Source organism: Mirounga leonina, unplaced genomic scaffold (assembly GCF_011800145.1).
Source record: "Mirounga leonina isolate KUSES-001 unplaced genomic scaffold, KU_Mleo_1.0 Mir_53, whole genome shotgun sequence".
NCBI classification, from domain to species: Eukaryota; Metazoa; Chordata; class Mammalia; order Carnivora; family Phocidae; genus Mirounga; species Mirounga leonina.
Window position 1 is genome coordinate 75,010,570 of NW_023270807.1, and position 13,582 is coordinate 75,024,151.

The following is a 13,582-nucleotide window of genomic DNA, read 5'->3' on the forward strand; positions in this document are numbered from 1 at the left end:
CATGAACTAATGTTCATATGTTTTATTTGTTGGTCATGGCCCTCCCTCATAAACTACTTACTCTTCAAAGGCAAAAACTAAAAAAAAAAAAAAAAGTTTTTGTGTTTCTACAGGCTTAGGCAAAAGCAGGAAGTTAGAACTGAAGAACAAATAAAAAGGTATTTACAACCTGGTAACCTAGTAACATCAATATACAACAGATGCCAGAAACAAAGAAGACACTTTTAAGCATACATATGGGGGCGCCTGGGTGGCTCAGTTGGTTAAGCGACTGCCTTCGGCTCAGGTCACGATCCTGGAGTCCCTGGATCGAGTCCCGCATTGGGCTCCCTGCTCAGCAAGGAGCCTGCTTCTCCCTCTAACCCTCCCCCCTCTCATGTACTCTCTCTCTCTCTCTCATTCTCGCTCTCTCAAATAAATAAATAAATCCTAAAAAAAAAAAAAAATTTTTTTAAAAAGCATACATATGATCCTAAAAAGCCAAGAAGTTCAGAGATGTTTATACTATCACACCAAAAAGCTGAATATACCTCATTGAACATATCTCATTGAACATATCTCACTGAACATCTGAGAAAGGACTAAATTATACTCTATATTTTATTTAACAGTATCAGTAAAATCCCTCTACAAATATTTTTTACTGTGAGGACTAAATTCGTATTAACATGTACATTTAGACCCAATGAGGTTTCTCCCCCTCCTGAAATTCCACCCAGTTTTAGTGTAACCAGATGTTTATTATATTTATAACACATCTGGATGGTTAACTATATTTTTCAATTCCATCTGGTTGCTTCCCATCCTGTAAACATATGCATAGATAGAAACATCAACTCTAATGCTTTCCTGAAAAAATATCAAGTTAAATATTACAATGCTATATGGCTTTTTAATTGAGGTTTAATAACCTCTTCACGCAGAGAAGACAGAATGATGTTCTTAATGGCTTTTACAGCAACAAAAATTCTTTTTGCCTGCAGCAGATGGTAATTCATACCTGTAATTTTTTTGCATATCGATTGAACATAAACATCACACATTCGTTGATGGCACCTGTTCTTTGAAGAAACAGTAGTCCTTTGGGAGTGGCAGCAAAATTTAGTAAATCATCTAACAAATTCTCTTCCCAAGCCATACTGAAACAGGTAAAAAGAAAGGTATGCATTTCTTTATTACATTCAAAACTGAAAAGAAAATATTTCAGCTTAATACTGCTAGTAAACTTATAGAGTACATATTGATGGCTATGTATTCAGTTTAAAAAATAAGATAAAAAGTATGGTTTCTTTGATATTGAGTTTTTATTATTATATTTTCTAACCCAATAATTTTAACTTTAATCAAATATTAACTATAGGTGTCAGCATTTTTATTACATCTAGGTTCTCTCATCTTTGCTTTAATTTCATTCTCTTCTACCATAATTCTGCTGGGCCTGGAGTCCCCAAGTCCCAAATCTCCATTATTTCTATACTTTCTTTTCATTACAGAGTATCTGTCTTCCAACTTTCTAAAGCATATCAGGTACAGTATCTTTATTTTCATAGGTTTTTAATTTTACTTTTGGAGAATGATATTTTTTTCCTCAAAACACTTTTAAAAGGAAGGCCACTAACATTCTTCAGAGAAAAAGTCTGAAACATTCAGAAGACACAATTAATAGGAGAGTCAGAGCTGGACACATGGAAATGTAGGAGGGGATATGAGCACTTCATTCGGAAGTACCAAAAGGAGAAAATGTACTACCTACTGGATAGTCCTAGTTGTCTGGAAAGAAACTGGATATAAAAGTAGGCCAAAAACCAGTATCTACATGTATAGTGAAACTGTGAGTATGGAGATGTGTGCCATTCCCCTCCCCAATTAGGAAGTGTCAGAGTCTGTTTTGAAAAGAACTGTAAAGAAATTTGAAATCCAGGACTTTTCTAATCAAAACAAGAATCATTAGTACATATTTTGACACATATCCTCTGTGCCAATCACAAAGCAATGGCCAAAGATATAACCATGTTTAAATAACAAATTCCACCATGGACAGAGAACAGAAATACAAAAAAATGGAACTCTACTTTTAAGGTAAACGGAGACAATGGAAACCAAATTTAGTTCCAGTAGGATATAAATGACTAACGGAATTACATATGAGACACAAGACCAGTGTTAGGCTCACTGCTTTAGACCTAGGACTGGGTAAGACTAAAAAAAATAATATATATTTAACTGAATTAAAATAAAATTTATATATTTAAAGAAATATCACATATAACAAAATACTTACATATGTATAACACAGGCTCTAAAAGTGGGACTTTGACAAGCCATAAGCCTAGGGCAACAGGAAGACACAGACAGATACTCATTTCTAGAAATGAGCATATGATCAATTTATTTTCTAGTTCTTCAGTTGTATCTGTGATATCTGCATCATCACTGACAGAAGCCTCAAAATGCCAATACAATATCTATTTAAAACATGACCATAAAGAGAAAAACCATAAAACTGGACATGAAGAAATGAACATAAAAACGTAAGTAGGGAGAAACAGTAAGGGAAGAGGGAGAAGAGTAGGGAAGGAAACAAACAAAAAAATCTCTCAAAAATGAACTCCCAAACTTTAAATGATATCTAAAGCGAAGAGATAGCAGAATCAAACTTATCAAATGAATCCATTCCAGCTGTAATAATTTTCAGAAATCATGACTAAAATAAATTTATGATACTGAAAGGAAGTTTTTAAAATTTTTCTATTAAAACTGAAGCAAAAAGCAAAGGGTAAATAAAAACAGGTAACATTTTTTAAAAAGAACCACTGGAAATTTTGGAAATAAAAAAACATAGCCACTTAAACACATACAAAGATTGATTGGATAGCAGATAAGAAATGTTTAACAGATGAGACACAGAACACATACTGAAAGGTCTCAACATACATCAAATAAAAGCAGTAAAAGAGAAGGAAAGGAATATTTAAAAAGATAATAAAATTTTTCTAGATTGGAGGAAAGACACCAGTCCAAAAAAAAAAACAACAACAACAAAAACCCAACACAACTAAATCATAAGCTATGAGAGACAAAATATATGACCTATAAGAGAAAGGTGATTATATTAACAGATTCATCAGTTACTACTTATTCCAGAAGAAAATGGAGTAATAGCTTGAAATACTGATGAGAAATAATTACCTATCAAAACTTTTATACCCAGAGAAACTATCAAGTACCCTTAACAGTGAGGGTGAGGGGCGCCTGGATGGCTCAATCAGTTAAGCGTCGGACTCTTGATTTCAGCTCAGGTCATGAACTCAGGATCATGGGATTGAGCCCTGTGTCCAGCTCCAAGCTCAACATGGAGTCAGCCTGGGATCACTCTCTCCCTTTCCCTCTGCCCCTTTTCTCTCTCTCCCTCTCTTTCTCTCTCTCTCTCTCGCTCAATAAAATCTTAAAAAAAAAAAGTGAGGGTGAGACGGGGGTGGGGAGGGGATGGAGAGAACAGATACATTGAGGGGTGGGTTTTGGGTTGGAGGGAAAACAGTCATTTTCAGATAGAAAGAGAGTATCCATTAACTACTCTCAAATCCTTAAACAATAATTAAAGGAAAACTATTTGGAAACTTAAACATATACTTCATTAGTGGGGGAAAAGGTGAGCCTATGAGAAAGAATAGGCTACAAGTTTCAATGAATGGCAAAAATAATAAATGTCTACAAATTGAATAACTGACTGAAAAGAAAAATTAGGAGCTTCCAATAAAGAACACAAAGTAAGGTTTTTCAAGCAAAGGCAGATTATGGGTTTAACTGACCCTGTACTACATCACAAAATCTCAACCAACATAAAAGGATACATACCATTCTATCCAGGTTCTCTGAAAATATAAATTAATTATCAGTCAACAGTTTAAAAAAAGATAGTAGTAAAAATAACTGTTTGAAAACAAGTGTACTGCAAATATTTCATGGATTAAAGAGTAAAATCAAAATAGAAAGTTCTTAAAATATTTAAAAGAGCTTAATATGAAAGTGCTACATATAAAAATGTATTAAAATTAGTATGGCTGATGTAGATTGCTTCTCTCACCATCCATTCTCATTTCCCTTTTCATTTACTTTCCTGTACTACAGAATGAGGAAAGGAGAGACAATGAAAAGGAGAGAGAGAGAGATGAAAAGAGCATTAGCAAAACCAAAACCTGGTCTTTGCATAAACTAATGCAATAAAGTAGTTAACGGGGGGACAACGGCCAAAAAATACTAAGACTCTAAAAATAATTACAGCTAAAGAATTTCTTTAATCATACAAGAATACCTTGAACAAGTCAACAAAAATGTGTATGTTTAGATTAAAAAATGTAGTATTTTTAAAAAACATAATCAAATATCTGAAACACAAATAAAAAACCTGAATAACCATTAGCCATTAAAGAAAGAGCATTTTAAAGTTTACCTTGACTCCCACCCCTGAAATAAAACAACACAGGCAAAAAAACTAGGTTGCATCCCATTCTCAAAAATTACAGAGAATTGACATAATTTATTTTTTTCTGCCATGATCTTAGCATTTAATTCTCTTTCCATTATAGAGAAGATACTATTTCAAAATGGAAAATCCAAGCCTTTGAATTGTTTACTGGTGCTGGGATAAGGGCAATGGCAAAGAATACATGGTTTTGTCAGCTTATGAGAACTCCATTCTTTGAATGGTTAGATATTATGGAGGGTTAGACACTTTCATGGAAATTGAGTTTTAGGTGTTTATTTCTTTGAGATCATAGGCTGAGTTTTACAGATTAAAGACTCCCCCCACCCCCAACTTTACTTCACCCTCTAGTTTTCTAAAGGCCCCTTGATTGGTTGGGGCGGATTGGGCACCTTGTTGTCCCTTTGATTATATTCTTCTCTATGGTCACCCTAATGATGATCCCACATAGCTTGTCATCACAATTAATCAACCAAACCAGCATGGTAGAAATTTGAGTTGAGATTGCAATTCAAAGTCTAGATTTAAAAGACACCAATCCCCGGGCGCCTGGGTGGCTCAGATGGTTAAGCGTCTGCCTTCAGCTCAGGTCATGATCTCAGGGTCCTGGGATCGAGTCCCGCATCGGGCTTCCTGCTCCTTGGGAGCCTGCTTCTCCCTCTGCCTCTCTCTCTCTCTCTCTCTGTCTCTCATGAATAAATAAATAAAATCTTTAAAAAAAAAAATGGTTAAAAGACACCAATCCCCTATGATGACTACATAAATACTTCTATCTTCTCTGTAGTAAACATCAATAAATGGAAGGATGGAGGGGAAATCTCTAACATATGTTATCGGAAAATATAAGATCAAAATACCTAACATTAGTCTGTCAGAGGCTCAAAAATAAGACTTTTAGCAACTTACTTTTAATTTTACCTTTATCATATCAGTCTTACTGTTGGTGTCATTACTTAGAGACTAGTGTCTAGAGGTAGGAGAAGTGTTATTAATTTATTCACTGATTCAAGAAAGGTATCAGGAAAGGGAGAAGATATTTGCAAATGGTATATCTGATAAAGGGTTAGTATCCAAAATACATAAAGAACTTATACAACTCGGGGCGCCTGGGTGGCTCAGATGGTTAAGCGTCTGCCTTCGGCTCGGGTCATGATCCCAGAGTCCTGGGATCGAGTCCCGCATCGGGCTCTCTGCTCCTTGGGAGACTGCTTCTCCCTCTGCCTCTCTCTCTCTCTCTGTCTCTCATGAATAAATAAATAAAATCTTAAAAAAAAAAAAAGAATTTATACAACTCAATACCCTCCAAAAAAATATTCCAATTAAAAAATGGGCAGAAGATAACGAGAATAGACATTTCATAAAAGAAGACATACAGAGGGCTAACAGACACATGAAGAGATGTTCAACATCAATCATCAGGGAAATGCGAATCAAAACCACAATGAGATATCACCTCACACCTTTATAATGGCTCAAATGAAAAACACAAAAAAATAGCAAGTGTTGGCAAGGATGTGGAGAAAAAAAAGGAACCCTTGTTCACTGTTGGTGGGAACACGAACTGGTGCAGCCACTAAGGAAAACACTTTGGAGGTTCCTCAAAAACTTAAGAATAGATCTACCATATGATCCAGTAATTCCACTACTGGGTATTTACCCAAAAAACGCGAAAACACTAATTTAAAAAGATATGTACCCCTATGTTTATTGCAGCATTATTTACAATAGCCAAACATGGAAGCAGCCAAAGTGTCCATCATTAAATGAATGAACAAGAGGTGGTATGTATATATGTGTGCATATATATATACATGCGCGCATACACACACACACACACACACACGATGGAATAGTACTTAGCCATAAAAGAGAATGAAATCATGCTATTGGCAATAACATGGATGGAGCTACAAAGTATAATGCTAAGTGAAATACGTCAGCTGGAAACAGACAAATACCATGTAATTTCACTCATATGTGGAATTTAAGAAACAAAACAAATGAACCAAAAAAAAAAAAAAAAGGACAAACCAAAAAACAGACTCAACTATAGAGAACAAACAGATGGTTACCAGAGGGGAGGCAGATGGGGGGATGGGTGAAAACAGGTGAAGGGGTTTAAGAGTACGCTTATCATGATGAGCACTGAGTAATGTATGGAATTGTTAAATCACTATACTGTACACCTGAAACTAATATAACACTCACTGTATGTTAATTATACTGGAATTTAAAAAAAAAAAAAAAAAGGAAAAGAAACATATTAGGAATCTGCTATGTACTGCCATTAGGATATGTTTAGTTAACTGACCCTGATGGTTTTACACTCAAGTTTTACCAAATTATGAAGCAACAAATAATGTCTATCTCACACCAACTTCTCAATTAACACAAAAGAACAAAAGACATTCAACTCTAAGTGCTAATTTAATTTTGATGATGAAAATGAAATCAACAGTTCTGACTCTATATTATCAAAAACTCTATTAAATCTTTTGTTTCTAAGACATTAATGTCATGTTGAGGGAACCTCCTTCTCCCCCAGAAACAAGTTTCCACATGGAGCACATTCCCCAGTTTAACACTGCTTGCCCCTCCCCACCTAATCACTTACTCCTCCCATGGAAGAAGGGACTCTGGCGATTTGGAGAATGACCTAAGCATGCCTAGCTAGCAATGCCTCTCTCTCAGCCTACTTGTTTGTGATCCACCTACCTGTAGGAAGCACACATTCTGCTTCCTCTACACATTAGAGGGAAGCCTAAGGCTGTCCACTGCCAATTGTGATAGAAGGGTAAATCTAATTCTTGAGATCTTAGGAAGCCTGTGTTATTCAGTGTTTTAATTTGTTTGACTTCTTTATCACTATTACTTGGTTCACAATTCAGGAGGGAAGGAATGGCATATAATTTATTAGCTCCTTCACACTCTAATTTTAGAATCTAAAAATATTACTCAAAGTAAAATGTATTAACTACATTAATCATGTTCCCTCTTCTAGCCTATTGACCATTTCTTCCATCTGAAATAATGTTTAGTTTTTAGTCAATTAACATATATTATCTTTAACTTAGCTTAACAACTTCTTATGGAAAGATTCCCCCATAAGTTGCCTCCCAATGGACCCCACATGGCCCCATCATATAATTTAGCATACTATGCTGCCACATTGTATTTATTTGTATTCTACAGGACACAATAAGCTCCTTTAAGGCATACAGGTATCCTAAGAAGTCAAAGCACTTGGTCCAATATATAGCTGAATGAATTAGAAAATGAATGCATGAATGAAATGAAAAATGACAAATCACAAAGATCTCAAAGAAAACAGATCTAGGGGTGCCTGGGTGGCTCAGTCGGTTAAGCGGCTGCCTTAGGCTCAGATCATGGTCTCAGGGTCTTGTGATGGAGCCCACATCAGGCTCCCTGCTTAGCAGGGAGTCTGCTTCTCCCTCTGCCGCCCCCGTCCCACCCACCCCTGCTCTGTGCTCCCCCTCTCTCTCAAATAAATAAATAAAATCTTTAAAAGAAAAGAAAACAGATCTATGGGCGCCTGGGTGGCTCAGTTGGTTAAGCGACTGCCTTCAGCTCAGGTCATGATCCTGGAGTCCCGGGATTGAGTCCCAAATCGGGCTCCCTGCTCAGCAGGGGGGTCTGCTTCCCCCTCTGCCCTCTTCCCTCTCGTGCTCTCTGTCTCTCATTCTCTCTCTCTCAAATAAATAAATAAAATCTTTAAAAAAAAAAAAGAAAAGAAAACAGATCTAAAAATTACCTCAAAAATTGCATAAATGTTCTCCCCTCCTCTCTCATACACACACGTACACACACACACAATGGCAATGGATTTAAGTTTATGACAACTATCAGAAAAAAAATTTAGCTGATTTTTAGAGAAGAATTAACTATGTTTTGAACCATTACACTGTTAAGGAAATGAAAAAGGCTTTTTGTTTGACTTCTTTAAACTATGTCTACCTGAAATGTTGATTTTTAAGTTTTTCTTAAGAATATCCCATGAAGTTCTATTATCTATTTAGAGTATGCCAACAAATAAGAAGAGAATTCCAGTACATAAGTCACCAGAACTTAATTTTTAAAAAATGTTTTTTTCTCATTAATCTGACTCCATGTCCTATTGGTATTTGTGAAAAAACATGGAGACGTCTAAATTAAAAACCAGTGTAAATACTGATTTTAATTATTTTCCAATGCCAAAATCTAATTAAAATGCATTCCCACACATTTTGAAAAATCATAATTTAAATATAAATAGACTTCATTGGCATTTGAAAACACTTTATTCCTACAGGAAATCCCTAGTTAGCTTTCCAAATCTAGTATTTGATAATTCTCCACATTTTCGGGAAACATTACAACAGATGCAATTTCTTAACCCCAAATGTAAACACAGGATAAAGCAAGTATAATAAATAATGTTAGATTTAAGGTAAAAGTATGACATGATCTCTAAAGCTCCCCCTAGATGTAATTTTCCCTAATCCTATATGTATACAGTTTCCTTCCTGTATTTTCTTTTTTAAAAGTTTTTATTTCAATCCCAGTGAATTAACATACGGTGTAATATTAGTTTCAGGTGTATTTTTGCTACACCATTCAATTACATTCTCATTTAAATTATTTCAGCAAATGTAGAGAAACAGATAAGTTTAGTCAATTGTGCTTACATGTTTTGGGATTCCTGGCTTACTGAAGAAACAGAATCCGAACCCTTTACTGGAGTAGGAATTCTTTCTGATAGCAAACTTGTCTAAAATACAACAGATTACAATATTTTTTATAGATAGCATTATTCATAAGATCTCATGATACATTTTTACAGTTGATCCTTAATATAATTAAAATTAAATTACCTTCAAATTTTAAGTTATTTGGTTTTTCATTAAATATCATGTAAAATTATTTTATAAAGGAAGTATATAAATGTGGGGGAAAAAGGCTTAGTTCACTGATACATACTACATTTGACTATTGCTACATTATAATCTCCAGTGTCCATAACAAAGCCCCAGCTGTCTGTAAAAATTGCTCAGAAATAGCTTCCAAAGAAGAATGTCAATTTATGCAAAGATAATTTATCTAAAGGCTCTCCTACCAGAAGAAAAGACTTTGAAGTGCCCAGTTTGGTCCTAGAACTTTGCCCTGGTAGGAAATGAGATGAAGTCATCCTGTACCAAATTAAAAAGCATTATGTTCCCCAGAGCACTGTCTTAGCAAAATATGCTAAGAAAGTCATATTTGCCCCAGTAAAAGATTTTAACTGCATTATAATGGTGACTATATTTGAAATAAAGATTTACAGGAAGGGAAAAAAGCTTGAAAATTCTTACCTTCTTCCACGCCTTTGCTATAGACTCATGCAAACTATAAGGAATTAACACCTGTAAGCCTTCACATGTACCATATATTTGACGACACACAGAAATAAAAGCTCCTTTAACCACGGGCAACATTTCCGATCCAGAAAAAATAGAAATATCTTCATCAAGAAGTTTTTTCGAAAACTGGGCAATTATATGAGCACCTGTAGGACTAAAACATGATAGACTAAAAGTGATTCCAATGTTATAAATCATGACCTCTTAAAGTACTACCAAAAAGTCTAGCCATATCACAAACTTTGCATTTACTTGGCTTCCCTTCGGTTCTCTACCTATTCTCTAACATATCAATATTCCTGTTTCCACACATGTACAGACAAATGTCTAATAAGGAGAACAGTTTCAGGAGACTAGAGGAAAGAATATGCAGATAGAAAAAAGCAAAACTATATGCTTAAAAGGTTATAGACACCATGGGCCCACAGCCATATGTAACTTCACCTGATTGTAGTAAAAACATAATCCTGAGTTCCCAAGCCATTAATAGGATGTAGCTCCTCTATTTCAGAGGCTGGGCACTTTCATAGTAATAATAAATAAGGAAATCATAGTGAATACTTAATATGCCAGGCATTGTTCTAAGTATTTTAGATGTATTAACTCATTTAATTCTTACACTAACCGTATGAAGTAGATATATTCTTCACTTTTTAAAAAGATAAGGAAATACAGTTAAAGCTTACAGGAGTTAAGTAACTTAAACAATATCACATAGCTAGTAAGAAGTGGAGCCAGGACTCAAACCCAGGGTATCTAGCTCCAGGGCAGCACACTTTTAGTTTTTCTGGCTTTATAAACAAACACAGTAAGCTGTGGAGAGGATAGGGTACTGACTCCATGTACCCCTCCACCCATCTTCAACAGTTATTAACATTTTGCCAGTCTTGTTTTATCTATTCCCTGACCTTCCCCTCTGCCCACCTCTACTAGAATATTGTATGCTAAATGCCAGACATCATTTTACCTAGTGTACATCTCTGATTAAGGTTTCTATGTTACATGCCAATACCCCAACTAACAAAACATAATTTTTTAATATAATCTGATAATCCACCCATATCAAGATTCTTCTGATTGTCTTAAGGTGTTTCTTATAATAGATTTGTATAAATCAAAATTCAAACAAGTTTCACAGAGTGCATTAAGTTATTGTGATCATTTAGGCCCCCTCTTTTCTTTTTTACCCATGCCATTAATTTGGAGAAATGACATATTTTCCCTATCCATTCTTTATATGGATAATTGCTTCACCATGCTGTCATTTAATGTGTTCCTCTACTTTCCATATTTCTTATAAATTGATAATTATATCTAGAGGCTTAAAGTTCAACTTCTTTTTTCTGGGCCAAATAACTTCATAGGTGGTTGCTGTTGTGTACCTTCTACTGCATCGTATCATTAGATACATATCTGGTTATTCCAATTGTAATGATGCTAAAAATCAACTGGTCAGATGGTATGGGCCTGAACTCTCCAGTGGGAAGTCCTCCCCACATCAAGCCTTTCACCTAATGGTTTTAGCATCAATTCATGATAATTTCCTAAATCAACTATTTCATTAGGAGTTACCAAATGATGATTTTCTAGTTATTCTGCATTTATTAACTAAAATTTTTCTATGAAGAACTTTATCCACAGTAACTTAATAGTTACATTAAAATACAGTTTGTACAGGGGTGCCTGGGTGGCACAGTCAGTTAAGTGTCCAATTCTTGGTTTCAGCTCAGGTCATGATCTCAGGGTCAGGAGACTGAGCCCGGCATTGGGCTCCATGCTCAGCACAGACTCTGCTTGAGATTCTCTCTCTCTCTCTCCCTCTGCCCCTTCTACTCGTACTCATGCTTGCACACTCTCCCCCTAATCAACAAATGAATCTTTAAAAAAAAAAATACAGTTTGTACAGGAAATAGAAAAAAAGATTTTGAACATTTTTAATCAACTTGCAAAATAATGAGTTGGTGTCCTCAAAACCTCAAATGGTAATTGACAAGGCTTTTTTTTTTTTTTTAATTTTAGTGTGTTTTTAAAACCATTTTTGCAGGCTTTATGTATGTCAATCATTCAAGTCATTTTTTTAATCCTCAAATTATCTACCTTAAACCAGTAGGAGGCCCCTTCTGGTGGCTTGGGGTACTTCTGACACTATGTCTTTAGTCTTAGATAATTTCCTTACTTTCTAGAATGGTAAGATATCTCAGGATCACCTTGCATATTTCCTAGCCCAATGCAGAAACAACTACCTTCAAGGATCCCCTCCCCCCTTTGTAGGAAAAAACAACAATAACAAAAACTTAGATATTTAGAGACCACAATCTGGGTGCCAACTCATTGTTAAGGGATTGTTATTACTTCTAGGCCTCTTCAGTGGTAGTTCTGAGAAAAGCATAAGAAAAATAAATTAATACTTATATTTCCATTATGAATTTAAAATTCAAGTTTAACTTCTTTAATTCTATATTCTAATTCCTTATGATGCTAATTACTTATTTGCTTTATTTTAGAATATGTTCATAATAGTTTCAAAATATATTGATTGCAGTTTAAGATTATTTTGAGAATTTTTTCTTCCAACCTTATGATATATCCCACTAGAAATGTTCAAATCAGGTCATCACTTGAGGTAATTCTTTCCTCTGTATGGGTAGGTCACTAACTTGCTTGGTAGTTAAATTCACTTATTCCCATTTGTTTGAATTTCTTTGAAATGTGAATTTTTCTTTTTGATTTAACTTTTACATTCAGCATGTAAAACAGCGACATGATTCCAAAGTCAAATCTAGGTACAATGAAGGTATAAACCCATATATCTTCAATCTCTACCTCCCTATCCACATGTTTTCTCTCTTCCTCTAAAACTATTACTTTTCAGTTTACCCTTTTATCACTCCTTTAGAAAAATAACAATAGGATTTGGTTTATTCATATTCCCTTCCATTATATAAAAGGTAGCATTCTAAAACATTCTTCTGAGTTTTGTTTGTTCACAGATATCCTGAAGATAACTCCACAGCAATACGTAAAAAAATTCCATGTTCCCATTGCACAGCTGCTAAGTGCTCCTTTGTACAAACACAATTTAATCAATTAGCCTCTTGTTATTGGACATTTGAGGTGATTCCAGTCTTTTTCCAATATAAATAATATAATCAGAAACAACCACAGCATGATGGTGATTCAAAAGAAACTGACATTTAATGTCTTATCTGTTTAACTTCAACATAAGGGAAACTAATTAACCATTGAACACTACATCAAAAACTAATGATGTACTATAAGTTGGCTAACTGAACATAATAAAAAATTTTTAAAAATTAAAAACTTAGAAATACTAATGATTGGGGAAAAATTGACTACATAATTAAATGTCTATAAGCAAAAAAAAAAAAAACAATGAAATAGGGAAGTAATGAAGAATAAAAAGAAACCTTAGAACTCATGACAAAAGGTTAGTCTTCTTCATTTTACAAAAGATTATTATCTATATAGAAAAAGACTTCCAGTTGAATATGGCAGGTTGAACACATACATTCACATCTGCACCCTCTTAAAATACTAAAATGCAAAAGTGAAGGAAATTTTCAGAAGGCCTTTATAGCTGTCAAGGAGAAAAGAAAGGATGTGACAGTAACAATGTTTTGGAATCTAGAAAGTTGAAAAAAACAAAAAGTAACTCAGGACCTGGAAAAACTGAATGATCAGC

The 13,582-nt window shown here is 34.6% G+C and overlaps 1 protein-coding gene across 7 annotated transcripts in view; it reads right to left on the bottom strand.

The window, feature by feature from the left end:
- TBC1D32 (TBC1 domain family member 32) overlaps window positions 1–13,582 on the bottom strand; it is a 208,581-nt gene that overhangs the window by 136,271 nt on the left and 58,728 nt on the right. For 6 of the 7 annotated variants that reach the window (XM_034990457.1, XM_034990456.1, XM_034990455.1 and 3 more), the window contains 3 exons: window positions 9,832–10,033; window positions 9,169–9,251; window positions 1,001–1,139 (listed from right to left, as the gene is read on the bottom strand). In XM_034990457.1, coding sequence (XP_034846348.1) covers window positions 1,001–1,139; window positions 9,169–9,251; window positions 9,832–10,033 — 424 coding nt within the window. The remainder of the gene's footprint in view (window positions 1–1,000; window positions 1,140–9,168; window positions 9,252–9,831; window positions 10,034–13,582) is intronic. The other variant, XM_034990458.1, reaches the window with a different exon arrangement.